The 16,501-nt window shown below is 42.3% G+C and overlaps 1 protein-coding gene across 2 annotated transcripts; it reads right to left on the bottom strand.

Annotated features, from left to right (window-relative positions):
- Positions 1-1,697: 1,697 nt before the first annotated feature.
- Positions 1,698-16,081, bottom strand: spry1 (sprouty homolog 1, antagonist of FGF signaling (Drosophila)). Of its 2 annotated transcripts, none has more exons than XM_060851533.1 (2): positions 15,966-16,081; positions 1,698-4,468 (listed from the first exon to the last, which is right to left on the bottom strand). In XM_060851533.1, the coding sequence occupies exon 2, from the start codon at positions 4,411-4,413 to the stop codon at positions 3,439-3,441; it is 975 nt and encodes a 324-aa protein (XP_060707516.1). In that variant the 5' UTR covers positions 4,414-4,468; positions 15,966-16,081; the 3' UTR covers positions 1,698-3,438. The 2 variants fall into 2 exon arrangements, with proteins under 2 accessions (XP_060707516.1, XP_060707515.1); XM_060851532.1 differs by lacking the exon at positions 15,966-16,081 and adding an exon at positions 14,194-14,981.
- Positions 16,082-16,501: the final 420 nt, after the last annotated feature.

The following is a 16,501-nucleotide window of genomic DNA, read 5'->3' as shown; positions in this document are numbered from 1 at the left end:
AACATTTGTATCTAAAATTAGAGTGGCTGTTTTTTGCTTCTAAATGGGCCCTATTCTAGTTTTATTAAGTCAACATGCTAGATATTCATACTCATTGATTAAGTAATCTTTGGAAAAAATGTGATATTAATACTCAATATCCATTTAAAATGTCTCCAAGCTAATAGCTGTTCACTTCGCTGTGGTAAGGCTAATACACAACAGGTTGTAGTCCACAAACTGTTCACCTTGAAATATCCTTCACAAAAAGATTACAATAAAAAAGATTCATGCTCTTCACAAACTGGACAAAATAAACAACAGTTAACATTAGAAATCAGAATTCATTTTCTTGTAAGTAGTTTTATATGTTGACATGTGGAATACGCTTGGTCATATACCTGAGACTATAATCAAGTAAACTGATCTACATGTATCAGGCCCATTTGCCAGTCACTTATTTCTCCATTTAATGCTTTACAATTGCTGATTTCAAGAAATTTGTAAGAGGAATTTCTATGTTCATGTCTTGCAAAAGTCACAAATGGGCCAATGGATCATAAGTTGATAAGCATATGCCTTGACATTATTATTCATGGAGCTGAACACGGAGGATACACTCAGCATTACTCACCTTCATTGAAACAGAACAAATACGAGGGAAGAGTGCGCAGAGATGGGGAGAAAATGGCATCTCAATGACTTTTAAAATTAGAACAAAAAATAGCTTGAAAGTTTCTACATTAGACCTGAATCACTTCAGCTCTGCTGAAGAGTCATGTAGACTTGAAACAGTAGCTGGTTTTCTCTCCATGGAATCTGTCCGACCCGCTGCGATCTCCAGCATTTTTTGTTTTCAGTTCGGAATTAAATCAATTTTGGTAACATCAACATTCCTTCAGAAATGTAAATGTCTACACAGGACAAATACAGTAGTTGAAGGTCTTTAAGTGAATTGGAAAAACAGCCAACCGGCTGCACAGTCACCTACTGTGCAAGTTTAAGTTACTCTTGATTTACAGCTTTGTATTATGCAAATCAACTAGTGATAACCCTTGTCTTAATGTGTTGGAGATCATCATTACTGCCTGGATTAAAATACATTTTTTATTCAAATCTGTCTTATGTATCAATTCTGGATAAAAATACACCAAATCCAAAGGAAATATTCTAACATCCCAAACCACTTTGCATTCTATTTCATGGAATTCCTGATCTAACAAGAAACTTCAAAAACAATCCACAAGTTCTGTGCTTATTTTGCGGGAGTATTAAATATTGTCACATTTACTTTCACTCAGACAAAACAGCAGACTGGAGTCTGATATAATGCACTAACATTTTGCATTTGCCCACTGAGCAACTATGTGGCATTAGATGAAGGGTTTAATTCCACTTTGTTGAAGAATGATTGAATCTACAGTGGTGTAAATAACTGAAAAATCAGTGCTTTTTTTAAAAAATTGAAGCAAAGCCCTTTAAACAATGGCTAATTTTTCAGAAGTTGGACTACATTTCCTAAGGAATTCACGTCAAGCACTTTGGAATATTTGAGAAATGTAGTAAGGCATGATGGCATAAGTCTACTTGGAACATTGCATTGGAATCCAAAATATGTAGAAAAGATTCAGACAACACAAGTATTTTCATTAATTTATATATTTCTGCCTTATAGTTAACATATGCATTTTCTTTTGTGCCACCCTTAATTTTTCTCAGTAAGTAATGCTATTTGTTATATTCAGAAATGAGTAAAATTTCAGACAGCTTTTTGAAATAAATACCATAAAATAATAGAGCTTCACATAATAAATATTCTTTACAACAAAAGAAGTTTTGAGACATTTTAAAACACTTGTAATTCCTCAAAACTTTTTTTTTACATAAAATATATACATGATAAAGCCACTGTATGGCTCAATACAGAAGTATGGAGAACTTATTGGGGCAAATTTAGGAAAATAAACCAGAATACTGTCTCATCAATTTTACGTCAACTTGACATTTAATTATGGATGTCACAATAAAATACAAAGATATTTATCAAAAGCATGTTGCTAATACCTCTGATATCCAGTTATCACCTCAGAAAATATTGTTATTCCTCTGTATTAAACACCATTAAACTAAAAGATTAGCGGGGGGGGGATTCTGTACTCCTGTATTAAAAACACTCACTGGGGGTTAGGTTGAAATATAAAATCCAAAGCTGACCTATCTTGTGAAACAAAATACAATATGCTGAACATTGTTCAGAATACTACAAATTTGCTATTGTTTGGACAAGTGCAGAATTTTGAATTAAGATACAACAAATTATATTCCTTTCTTTATAAAATAATATTACTCTTTCCTATTGTTTGATTAACTTGTTTAAACGTAAAAGAAGTGTGAAGAACTTGAGGCATGCAGTATACTACAGATTTTGAAATCATACTCGCTCACTGTGTATCATCCAATGAACCAAGTTGTATACTTTGAAAACTTGGATCATATTCTTTCTAACAGGTTGCCAGGTATTTATGCATTGTAACAGAGGAAAAAATTCCAAGGTCAGCTAAATGTTGCAAAACTATAAACTGAACCAAAACAGCACATTAACAGTTTCTCCGACAAATAACAAACAATGGAAATCTTGTCAGTTAATACAGCTAAACTAATGATGCCCGTTGCTAAAGTAGTTTGAGGTGGCCAGAATATGCACTCCCGTTCAGAGTAAAGCACATTGAGTACAAAGCAAAGAACACAGCTTTATTCTCATATCTGCTTCATCCCTTAGTTAGGGAACAGAGAAATGCTTACCTGGATAATTTTGCGACAGCACAGAAACAAGTAACAAAAATTATAAAGAATGATGAGACCCAATTAATCTATCACATTATTTTAAGTGTCAGAGAACATCTGGCTCTTTCAGAGTGGATATTATTTTGCGATTGCCACTCCGGTGCAGGCCATTGTATTGTGACCACCGCACCAGTGATTTCCTTTAATTATCTTATTGGTTTGCAATTGTATTGTAACATCCATATATTAAACAGATTAAAACCCCCCCCTCAGAATCTGGTTAATTAGTTTCACTTACGCTAACTTTGTTGATGATTTTGTAAAAAATACCAGAATATTTTGTGCAACATGAAAAAAATCTGTGGACAATAGGAATTAGTTAAGGGGGCTGCTTGCAGGTGAGAAAGCAATGGTTTACTCCTGCGAAGTGATACAGATGTACCTTCACCTCTGGGGACCTGAAACATTCATGACCCTAAGCCTGACAGGCAGAACTGGAGCGGTGCCATGTTGACAGAGAGCATCCATCTCACGATTGTAGAATGGGTAAGATTAGAACAGTTGCTGCACTTTGACATCAAGTCTGAGGCTGAAGTGGATAAACACACAGGCATGATTTCAAAATTTAAAAAATGTAAAAAAGAAAAAAGCGTTAAAGATCTTGGCTGCCCCAGATCAAGAGGGTTTGTCCTCCCCTGGAGTGGGACAGCTCTTGAGTTTGCAATACACAGTATTTGAATTCTTGCATCGGCACCCAGGTCGGTTTACACGGTCATAGCACCCTTGGCAAAGTTTAATACAGCCCTTAGCTGGAAGGTAGCAGAGTAAACAGGGCAGAAACAAGGACATTAAACCCATGCACAAGAATCTGGAGCAGCAGTGTGAATGGGAGCAGGAGCAAGGATTATCAGCACAGGAGTCTTCGTCATCATTGGAGCAGTGGTAGAAGATTCCCTTTACTAGGCACATGCACGTACCGTACTCCACCATGCTCTCTGCCGAGCACAGGCACTGCCTGTTACAAGCCAAACGTGAAGGGAGGGTCCTCGGTGCTGTACACTCTCTGCACTTGCATTTCCCACATTGCTCACATATAAACCTATGCTTTGCCAAATCCTCCTTCCCCAAGCATTTCAGCTCATTGGTTGTGCAGAGAGATGGTTTAGGTTGTATTCTAACCATCCTGTCCGATCTGTGGTGGCTGGAGGTTGGCCGTGATGGTGGTGAACGTCCCAAAAGCCCTTGCTCAGATGACGCACTACTGTTGCTCCCTGAGCTAGCTGCACTACCCGTGCTAGTCGATCTGCTCAACACAGGCATCCTGGTCGAGGAGTGGTGACCAGCATGTGTGTGGTGAGTGGACCGATGCTCATAGTTATTATTCACATTGATCGGTATCACTTCGTGAGTCCTTTCATGCTTCTCATGCCGTTGTGTGAGTCTGCTGCTATTAATGCTACTAGCCTTCTTCGCAATAGCAGGGCCTTCTGTGTATTCATTGCTGGTCCTGATTGCTTTAATCTGATCGAGGGATAAAATGGCAGTGTGCTGCAGCTCCCGTTCATAGTCCAGTCTCTGCCTGCTGTCGAGAGGGGGTTGCTGGATTACCACCAATGAACCACCACCGCCATGCTGAATACGGGTCTCCATCTGCAGCGATCACAAATTCCAACATTCACCAGAGGCTTGGCATGCATCTGAAATTCTGCCAAAACAAGTGAAGAAAAAGCTGTGTTAGAGTCACATTGTTACATTCAGCAATAACTTATGGGATCACAAGGATCCCAGGCTACTGCGAAAGAATAGATTCAGAAAGCACTTAACGACTGGACCGCAGCCACAGCTCCCACAATGAAAACTGCATTTGGATTCACAAGACAGTCTTGCTGGCAACAAAAGTTATTTCTGCTTTGAGCCAGATACTGATTAATAGTCTGTACACTCATTCAAACTCATTAGTTTGCAATGGGAAGGCTTTCCTATTTCTTGGTAAGATTGTTCAATCTGTCAGGAATGGGGTCAATCCAGTGCTTGTCAAATTCTGCAAACAATATGGTGCCACATGAAGGCAAAGTAGATGGAGAGAAAGCTTTGAGGGAGGCAGGAAAATGTTTTTTCTCTTTTTAATCACAGCACTTTTGGTTTGTGTGTAATGCATATCTCATGTAGTAGACATAAAATATACATACATTTGCACTAGGGGAAGGCAGTGTAGGGGAAGTGCTAAAGTCACTGGAGTAGCCATCCAGAATCCCAGCTTTATGTTCTGAGAACAATGTTTTGAGTCAGAATCCAATAAAAGTTTGGAGTAAAGAGCTAGCCTCATGGTGACCATGATTTCAACTATTGTAAAACAACACTGGCTTCATTAATTCCCCTTAAGGAAGGGAATCTGTCATCCTTACCTGATCTGGCCTACATATGGCTCTAGACCGACAGCAGTGTGGTTGACTCTTGACTGCTGTCAAATCATTTGTGGAAAATGGATGAGTTAAGAAACACTAAACATCGAGTCAGCACACACAGTGCTTAAGGAAAGGATCGGTATTGTTGGAAAAAAATCACATTCTGATGAAGCTTTTCATCTTACAATCAGGACAATTTATGAGATAAGTGGAAAACTAAACAGAGGGTGCAAAAGCAAGATGTGCCATTTTTGAGGAATGTTCAAGTTCTCAACTACCAAATAACTACAAATGATAAGTATGGAAAGGCAAGGGAAAACAGGCAAAGATGTGACTGAACAAAAACAGAAACTGCTGGCAAAACTAGATTTCAGGTTTGGCAGTATCTGTGGAAAGAAAGTACAATTAATGCTACCTGTCTGGTGATTCTTCATCAGAACTGATGACAGCTAGGTAAAAATGTTATTACACTGAAGAGCCGAAAATGTGTTGCTGGAAAAACGTAGCAGGTCAGGCAGCATCCAAGGAACAGGAAAGTCGACGTTTTGGGCATATGGCTCATGCCCGAAACGTCAAATCTCCTGTTCCTTGGATGCTCCCTGACCTGCTGCGCTTTTCCAGCAACACATTTTCAGCTCTGGTCTTCAGCATCTGCAGACCTCACTTTCTCCTCGAAGATTACACTGAAGACAAAGTTAAGGGAAGTTATAAATTATTGTAAGCTGGGAGAGACAAAAATGTTGAAACACCAAAGGTTTTCCAGAAATGGTTTGATGTGCATGTGTTTGGGCACATGCATTGTTTTTGGGGGGTGGATGCACAGAATTCAAACACCCGAGAAAAATATGCATCCAAGATGAGCAGCATCAAGGAACTGCTTAAATAGGACGATACACAAATATGGATGAGATTTGAAGAGTGTTTGATGGAATACAGTGGATTACTGAGGATCAAAAACTAACATATGAGGGAAGAAACATTTAGGATTGAAAGGAATCATTAAGATTAGTTTTCATCAGTTTTCAAAAAACGTATGGCATTTTTCAGGTCAACAGTTATAAAAGTATCCAAAATTGTGAAATCCCTGGATGCTCACATTAATAATCTAGCTCATTTTGCATGTTGTAGATGCCTGTAGGTGCAATATGCACGCATCTCCAGACTCCACGTTTGGCAGGAGTGGAAACACCACTAAAATTTGACCTTTTTTTTCCCGGAAAAAAATGCACAGGTCCCATTCTTTAGGTACTGTGTTTGAGAACACAATATTTATATTGCAACAAACATCGATTTCCATTCTCAAATGAGCATAAAGCAACAACAGCAACACACTGGCACGGTTTACACTGGCAGGTACTTTTCACGTTCACGGCCCAAGGGGTGATCTGGGGGAGTGGAACCAAACACCCATTATAGGGCCTGTAGAGAGTTCACCCCAAGGCAGTGAAAATTGCCAAGTCCTTAATGGTGCAAGGAAAATCACTGCAGGTGAACATGGTCGTGAGTTTGTTAAAAATCAGAGGACAAAGACTTGTTTATGTCACAATTTTCAAATCTGTCTGCCAGAGTGGCAACTAAACATAGCTTTTTTTTCTAATTTTGCTTTGAAAAGACACTGGACAGTGAGAAACCAGTTAGGATAGTTTTCTGCCCCAGTGTGGCACAGAGAGGAGTAACATTCCGGACAGGCAGCGTGCATATGAGTAGGAGTTGGTGACCAAAGAAAGGAGGTCCTGCTGATATAGGAAGATAAGCTATAGAAAAGGTTCTTCTTTGCTTAAATTCTCAAGAGCTCCACACAACAGGTCATTTCCATCTACTTCACCATACACTGCACAGGAGTTTTCACCACAGGAAGAATACAATTTGACATCTGCAATGGAAACGAATAACCATTCTTTTTTGCTTTTTCTATCCCAGCCCTGTCCTTTGAACACTTTACAAGATCTCCCACCTTCTCATTCCCTCTCTGCTTTTGAAATAATCCTTTAAAACTTGTCCCTTATCGGAGCTCTCACTTTAATTTTGTTTTCCTCTCCTGATCAACTGCCAATATTTTTCCCCCAATGGAAGGCTTGGTGTCCAGGATTGGTTGGCTCAATTGACTAGACAAAAAGGTTTCTAATGCAGAGTAATGCCAACACGATGCGTTCAATTCCTGCACTGCAGGAAGATACCATGAAGGACCTGCCTTCACAGCTTCTCCAATCACCCGAGACATGGTGCCCTCAAGTTAAACCATCACCAGTCATCTCTCACTAATCAGACAGCAACCCAATGGTCTGCTATGACTATGGTTACTTAAGGAGCACTGTAGAAATACAGGTTGAAAATTACTTTAACATTTCCTTTGGCCCATTAGACTTTGCCCATGTAGGTGACAAACATCATCCTTTACCTGTTGACTTTGAAACCGGAGGAAATGCAGGGTTTACCAGTCCGTTTGTACAATACCTTACTTCTCCATTTGACCACTCAACTGAGAGCTAGAAACACCCAACCTATGAATCACAGGAACATCTACCCCAGATCCTCACACCACACCACAGTATTGGAGAAGAAAAGCTTTTTTGATTGAGAGTTATATCTTTTTTCTCCCCAAGGATGTGCAGTATTACAGATTTTAACCTTGCCCAAGACAGGCATAACAAAACAATATGGCTGCCCAAAAGATTCAGTAGCCTGAGCTGTTGAAATTTGTTTTTAAATTCTAAGCTACCTCATAATAAAGGCACGTTCTTGCCAAGACCAGAACCATTATTGTATTTTCTTTCTTCCAACCTTTGCTCATACAGTGGGTGGAAGTTTATACAAGTGGCTCAGTGAAAGGAAAGGTCACCAGCACCAACTCCCACACTATACAGCTAATCACTCGCTGCTCTCAAACACAGTCACTTTTCAACAGGTATTTCACTGCTGAAAAATTAATTAAAAATAAATAGTTGCATAATAAAGATCAATAAAATTTAATAAAATGAGTATCATTAAGCAGCCCAAGTGACAAATGATTTAATGATGAGAAATAAATCAAATTTAAACTTCTTACATCATAATTTAAACCTTTCATAATTTTAAGAATGATTAGACATTCATAAGACACTTCTCTGATGTCTCAGCAAGTCTCACGTTCAATCCCTGCTCTGTACAGTTAGCAGATTTCAGCTGTAATAAAGACTTGAATTTCTGGGATATAAAAGGAGGAAACAGGAGAGAGAGGGAGGAGGGAGGAGGGAGGAGGGGGGAGGGGGGAGGGGGGAGGGGATCACATTTGATTAAAATCCAAAGCCTTGTGATCCTCTCTTTACAACCGCTGGTTCCTCACTTTAACAATGTGTCAGCACTGATCTACATTTGTGAATGCCAGACAGGAGGAGACACCCGACGGCTTATTAACATACAGTGAATGGGAGTGACTAGCGCTTCAGCCTCTATCTCCAGGAAATGAAGGGCAAAGTTAAATACATACGGATACAAGTACAATGTTGAAAAGTGGTAGTATTAAGTTGTTCATCATCCACGGTCAATAAAGACCCCCTTCCCTACCACGAAATCATTTTAAATTGCAGATTACCCTCACAGCAGCTCAGTGAATCTCCTTCAACTCTGAATAATAAAAACAAGCAGCAGCATACATTCAACTAGATGGAATCTTTTAGAATTAAGGAAAGATCAAACCAGAGTACCAAGGATGACAGCATAAATCGCTGAGTGGCCTCAATTCCCTGCCCAGATCATCACATGGGAAATCCCACATGCCATATGCCTTGATTTCACCGGCCTTCCCTCCGTTGGCTGGATTACTTACTACAATATAATCTTATCTGGAATGGGAGGGGCATAAAGTTCAGTCTTTCCACAAGAGGTGGTTGTGCCTCAAATTACCAACGTTCCCAGCAGAGAATGTGCACAGAATCATATTGGCACTGGTTCTCCAAATGAACAATTTCCTTAGTTCTATTCTTCTCGGGGAGGCAAGTAGCTCAGTGGTTAGCACTGCCACCTCACAGCACCAGGGACCCGGGTTCAATTCCAGCCTTGGGCGACTCTGTGTGGAGTTTGCACATTCTCCCCGTGTCTGTGGGGGTTTCTCCCGGGTGCCCAGATTTCCTCCCACAATGCTAAATTGCCCATAGTGTTAGGTGCATTAGTTAGAGGTAAACATAGGGTAGGGTAGGGTAGGGGAATGGATCTGGGTGGATTACCCTTCGGAGGGTCGGTGTGGTCTTGTTGGGCCAAAGGGCCTATTTCCATTCTGTAGGGAATCTAATCTAATCTACCTTGCAGACCTCCTCTGCAGATAGCAGTCCAACTCCAGTCGAATCTGCCTCCATCATGCTCTCAGGCAGTGTGTTCTAGACCTTCGCTCCTCACTGCCTGAAAAGTTTTGCATGACACGTTTGGTTCTTTTACCTATGACTTTACATCTGCACATACTCATTCTCCATCTTTTCACAGGTGGGAACAGTTACTTTGCAGCTATTCCATTCAGGCCCCTCAGAGGAAACATTTTCTTTCTTAGATGTGAGAAACCTATGGAGAATAGGGCTACTGCAGTAAGTTAAATTCTGAAGATACAAATGCACTCAGAATATGTAATAGTGATACATAAACAACTGCTTTGTTGCTACATTTGAGTATGAAATATTGTAACTTATTGTCCTCAAAAGAAAATTAGAAGAAAATAATTGGGCTTATACTGACACTATAACATAGTGCTGATTTTTTTAATACAAGAAAAGTTTACTAATTGTATGCAACATTTAAAAAATAAAATTGACTTTAATCTTCAATGTTTTTTTTAAAAAAATGAAAAGTGGAGTTTGCAGCTGGGGGCTAACAAATTAGTTTCTTATGCACAACACTGGCCAGCGGACAATAGCAGAAACAATGCTTATTGCCATCAGCCTTCAGTAAGTATCATGCCATCATCTCGGAGATAGTGAGAACAGCAGATGCTGGAGAGTCAGAGTGGATAAAGAGTGGAGCTGGAAAAAGCACAGCAGGCCAAGCATCTCCTCAGATGCTGTTTGACCTGTCGCGTTTAGCCAGCTCTTCTCTTTATCCACTCATAGCATTATCTGCCTGCTTTCTTTCATAGTTGTTTTGAACACAGAACTGTGAATCACAGCACCATATCCTTTTTAAAAAATCATTCTAACGGCAATGGCAATAGAGATGACAAGGATAAATGCAGCACAATTAATGACTTGCATACTTAATACATAACCGCTATTCCTACAAAGTAGCTATTGTTTATATAAAACACTGTACCCAAACAACCCTGCTTCATTTCTCCCTCAAACTAAAAGTTGTTTCAAAAGTGTTTCTTTTTAAAACTGGAAAAATATAAGACTATATAATATATTCTATTAAACAGAGGAGAGCATTGGGTTAAAACAATTTCTCTAACCAGAGCTGCCAGGATCTGCTGGATTTCCTGAAGCACCTGGTACTCTACTCCTGTGGCAGAAGATTACACCAAAAAATGAAACACTGGAACTCGGTCAAAACAAAAACAGCAATAAACTGGGAGACTACCACCATGTGGTATCCATAATGTGGTTTTAATTTGCAAACTTCCACAGCATTGCGCAGTGCTAGGCTTATTTTTGTGCAAGACACATTTTTGCCTTAAAATGCCACAAAAATGCAACCAACTCACTCAGTTTTCCACACGTTATGGTATGGCTAATAAATACAATACTGTCCTTAAAATACTTGCACAAATATTACTGATTTGGAAAAAACAGGAAAATTATTCATAACTTTAACAATGAAGTTTGCAAACTCTTCCCACCAGAACCATTAAGGTTTGATTTCACTTCAGAATAAAAAGAGTAGAGGCACAGTTGAAGGAATGAGAACTGGGATGTGCAAAATACCCCCAAGAACCGGGCTCTGACTGGAAATTAATTGGAGTCAAACATAACTATTTTCCTGTTTAAGCACCAATCTGACTAGATGATATCTGCTGTAAAAGCATGCTTTGAAAACTTGTGAAGCACTGAGTCTAAGAATGCAGTGTCTGCCTTTCTTGATAAGCAACAACATTAAGTGAGAGGTTGGAACTAAATTTGGAGCTCTTATGGTGTAGTGGTAATGTCCCCAACTCTGAACCAGGAGGCTCAGGTTCAAGACCACTTCTTCCAAAGGTGTGTTACATCATCTCTGATCAGGTTGATCAGAACATATCTGCAAGTGTTGCTGCTGGAAGATCCAGATACAAGCGTCTTCAACCCGATTTCCAACCCCAAACAGCAGCACCTGAAGCATTACTTTCCACGACTGAACCTCACCCTGAAATGTCTAGAGCTTAAGCATATCCAATTAAGGGACGTGGTAAATAATTTAAATATTAGGCTTTCAGTCCCTTAGGCAAGTAACCATTGAATAACTGGTGTAAGATAAATTGAGAGACACACACACACACAACATATTAAAGAGGTCAGGATGGAGACAGAAAACTGAATTCAAAGCCCCAGCAAACTAAAGAATTGCTATCTCTATAGATTTTATTTTTAAAAACAGGACATAATTCTCAAGATAAAAAGTGTGCTTTTTCCATAATTACTGGCCCACTGAATGGGCTGCACCCTCACAAGCCATGTGATTCCAAAAATGCATATTCTTGCGATGTTAGTTATAAAACAAAACAGCAGGCATTCTCCCACTTTCAATCAAATGAGGACCTAGATAGATTTTCCATCATACTATTTAAAATGAACTGGATTGATGGAACTTTCATTCAACATTGACCAGAAGTGAGTAATTACAATAATTTTTACACAGTTCGAGTAGGAATAATTGCCACAGTTCCTAGACATGTTCAACTAAAACAAAAATAATGATTTTCTGATACCAGTCTGACACCTTAGCCAACAGAACATTTGAGTCTGAGCAAAACTGGGGCAAGAATGGGAAGTGGTGCTCAGTGAATTGTTCTTGCATGGATAGAAAGGGCTAAATGGCCTCCTGCCATAAATCATTCCAAGGGAAGAATTATCCCATTATTACAGAGAGCGGAAGAACAAATCAAATTTATTTTTCACAACTCTGTAGATATGTTTCAGTCATTTCATTGATAATTATCTATTAGTTCATAGCCAAAGCCTATGATGTTTTATCACAATGAGATGTCAGGAAGTATATTTTAAAAAATTTTCATAGTGGATGAGTTAACTACAAATCCAACACATTTGTTTTGTCATAATGATATATCTTATTCTTTGCAAATTACCATTTAAGTAAAAAAGGTGAAACTGCCGTGAATGACGGCCAGGTTTAGAAGTCAGATCCTCACCAGCAGAACATACTGTTCTGCTGAACCCCTGTCAATGACCCATCGTGTGTGACTCAAATTCAAGGCGTCTCGCTGGAAACTACATCCGCAGGAGCCATTCGGCGCTGCACATTTTAACATGGCTCTCCACCACCAAAGGTTTAACCAAACTATTCAGAGTTTTGGAACGCACAAAGAGCTGCACGCTAGCACCTGCAAGTCACGAAAACAAAGCACCCTCAGACTGTTTCGGTTCTTTTAACAAACCCGGGGGAAAAAGAATATCCAGTGATTTACAACTCGACGGTGCTACCTGTCTGTGCTTGCAAGACAGCGACCGACATGCAGGGGAAATGAGGAGCGGGAAGGGGGGGGGTCACACACCCAGAGACTGACCCACTTCCATCCGCCCCCCTCAGTGACTAGGGTCACCCAGGTACGAACCTCAATGGAATAAAACCACTGCAGTCGCCAACAGTTCACACCATTGGTGACCTTGGCATTTGACTTTGGTCTCTGGCCTGTGCTGTCTGGTGTAAGCAGGGCTGCCGGATTTATTTTTACCGAAGGTTTTGTAGGGGAGGGGGCTCCCATGGCAATCTGCATTTAAAAAAAACAAGAAGCCACCGACTCTGAAAGGGGAGGAGGGCGCAATCAAGCCACGTTTTAGGGTTTACAAGTCGCCTGTTCCTAGTCGATCCAACCTGGGAAGTGACTAACAAATAGAGAGGGGGGGGACCCCCACCCCCACAGAAAGGCAGCCCCCTGTCTACAGACACTGTCCCAGCACGTCGTGGGGAGGGGGAAAACGGGCGGCCGATGGGAATCACTCAAAACAAAAAAAGAGGCAAAGTCCCATACGCTGATTTCACACACAGCTAACCAGAGACACAGAGAGAGGGGGGGCGGTGGGCTGGGGGGAGAGAAAACGCCCCCTTCGCTCCACAGCAACTCTCACCACATCGCGTGCTGTAAATAACTGCAGCTTTCAGCTTCTTTGGAGACTCGATCGCGCAAGGGGGGGGGGGAGAAAGAAGGGTCCCATGCCACTTCCAATGTTGCTGCAGGATCAGAATCCCCCTGCGCTTCAGCCCACGCCGAGAGACGTGAGTGCATCACCCCCCCCCCCACACACACACACACACACACACACACACACACCCATCACCTTGCTGCAAACAAGTAATCGCTGCTCCGAAACTCCGCACACACTACCCTCTGGCAGCGCGATGGGCCGAGGGAAACGATCCACTCCACATTCACGAAACCCCCTTCCCCCTCCTTCGAATCCTGGCGATGACCTCAATGAAAATTACTCAGAGACACACAGACAAGACAGACAGAGAGCCCGCAGTCACAGGGTCTCGGTTTAATCGATCGTTCACCGAGCCCACGAAAAGTAGCAGAGAGAGAGAGAGGGGTGGGAGGGTAGTGGGGGTGGTGGGTGAAATTATGAATGAATCGAGTAGCAGCAACAGGCTGGCGCTGGGAAGGTGAGGAGAGAACCACACGGGGGCGGACTTTCCAGTAACAACACTGGGGTCATTCAACTATTTTGACCATTTTCACAAGTGGAAGAGGATTCAATCTGAAGATTACAATCTCCAGCAACAGAATAAAAGTAAACATTCCTTTTTTTGCATTTAGGGATTAAAACCATATTTGGGAGGGGGAGTCCAACAAGCGTTTGTAAAATCTATCCAATTAGATACATTTTTAAAGTTATAAATGATTGAGGGACCTTACCTATTTCCATATATCCACCAAGTACAAATCCATTTTATTGCTGCTTTTGCCAAGTCTTTTCCAAGGTAGGTCCCCAGACTGCAGCCTTTACATCAAAACCAAAAAGTGTGTATTTACAAAACACGTCGTCGGGCCGAAAATAAGACCGAACGGGAGTGCAATTTGTCGAGCTGAGGGGAGCAGGAGCCCGCGATGCACTGGCCCCGAGATGCAGGCGTGCCGTGCGGGTGCGGGTGCAGGCTGCGGGGCTGGGGTGGTGGGGGGGGGGATGGGTGGCGGGGCTGCTGACCACTCGCGGCTGCACTGGCTCCCCCCTCCCCGCCCCCGTCCTTCGGCTGACTTCCTCAGCGGCGCCTCCCTGCAGCAAGCTCTCGCTGAGGGCTGTCTCCTTGTTCGGGCACTCACGCTCTCCGCAAAGACTTTTTGTTCCTGCACCTTGGCTGCCTCACAGGGAAGGGGTCACCTGCAACTGCATCGGTGTGTGTGCCTGCTCCTGGTTGTATGGAGGTGTTGGAAGAGCTCCCCACTCCTGTCTGTGCCTGTGGGAGTGAAGCCTTGCTCCTCTGCACTGTGTTATGGAGACACTGCGTGGTCAGCTCCCCCTCGGCACGGCGAGCTGTTCTTCCCCCGCAAAAAAACAGCCGTAGCTGCGCCAAACCGCTCCGCTCTCCGATTGTCCTCAGTGCCACTGGCGACCGCTCGTCCCGTCCCCTCCACCGCTAGCCCCGCACGAACACACACCACGTTCCCCTCGCCCTCATTGGTCGCCAGCTCGCATTCCACCGCTGCTCATTAGCCGCGAGAGCGCATTCCACCGCCGCCGATTGGTCCCCGTCTCCGGCTTTAGGGATTGGGCGGGGGGTGGAGGGGGTGGGAGGTGAAACGAAGAGGATACGGCGCATCCGGTCGGCGCTGATTGGCTGAGCCGGCGCAGGGCACAGTCATTGGGCGCTGATTGGACAGAGACAAGGAGGGCCCCGCCTCCTTCCCTACCCCTTTCCCTTGTTCCCAGGACGCGGGTTGGTCGGCCCGGAGAACACTGGGTTGCCGCTGAGAGTCGATTGGTGGGTAATATCCCGCTAATTGGGTCGGAGGAAACGGCGCATCCGACCAGACAACATCACTGCAGCGCTGGCTGGCTGTATCTCATTTCATTGAGACTTCCCAGTACAACTTCCCCTGCAACTCACTATCACTCACACAATCCCTATTCTAGCCTCAATCAGTTGGGTTGAATTTCATACGAATAATTTCATATTAGAAACATTAAAAATAATCATTAGTTACTATTAGAGTGGGTATCAAGCCCACTGGAGTTCTCACCAAGTTTCGCCCTAATCTCAGTGGGATTTAAGAAAATACACATTTTATACCTTGGCTACTGAGACACACCCTCGTCAAACATATTCTCTCTCACACAGAGAGACAGAGCTCTACAAAGAAAGTTACCTAATGCTGAACGAGCCATTGGAGAAAAATCATCCCAGCCCCTCACGCTGCCTTGGGCCCTCGGCGGCTTTATTATTCATTTGTAAAATAAACCGCAGACCGGAATTCAGTGCAATTCTCCCTCTATCGCATCCTGCTGGTTCCCATTATACAGAGAAAGCTTTCAGATGAGAAAAACGAATGTGGTTTACAAAAGAGGCAGAGGAAACATTCATCAAAAAAAAGAGACCCGCAACGACGAAATCTCGCTTTCAAAGGCCGTCACTGAGCACGTACAAGTAGTTTAGAATTTTTTTGAATTTCGTTTGGGGTTTTCTACTTACCAACAAAAAAGAAATCCGCGCGTCGGAATATCGATAACCCAGGTACTAAGGAGCTGAACTTTTCCAACAGCCCCTACCTTTGGATAATGCTTTTGTGTTCAGATTACACGGGGGAGGGAGGGGGGGGGATTCCCGACTTCCTAAACTCCTCTTTGTTGTAGCTCCAGTCATTTGAATGCACCAAAACAACTGTCTCCTGCCACCGAACACATGCTGAGAATGTTAATGCCAATGCAGAAACTTCTGAATGGGGCGGGCAGCCTGCGCTGAGTGTCTTCAGAAATAATTTATGAGGAATATTAAATAACTCCTGGTTGGGCACCATTAAGCGAATTAGAACAGTAAAATGCGACTGTAAAATGTTTGTTTATATAGAGAGAGGCAGTGCGTGTGTTCGCCCGCGTATTTTAATGATACATTTAATAATCTGGCACAACACATGAGCGTCTTCCGTTCATCCTGAATACAGTACATCTGCATTACCAAGTACAGACGTTTCCTTTGTTGCTGTGCTGTCTCTTTGACTGTTCCTTTGG

This window comes from Hemiscyllium ocellatum, chromosome 36 (assembly GCF_020745735.1).
Source record: "Hemiscyllium ocellatum isolate sHemOce1 chromosome 36, sHemOce1.pat.X.cur, whole genome shotgun sequence".
NCBI lineage: Eukaryota > Metazoa > Chordata > Chondrichthyes > Orectolobiformes > Hemiscylliidae > Hemiscyllium > Hemiscyllium ocellatum.
The sequence above is the reverse complement of the archived record's forward strand: the minus strand, read 5'-3'. Positions and strand labels throughout refer to the sequence as shown.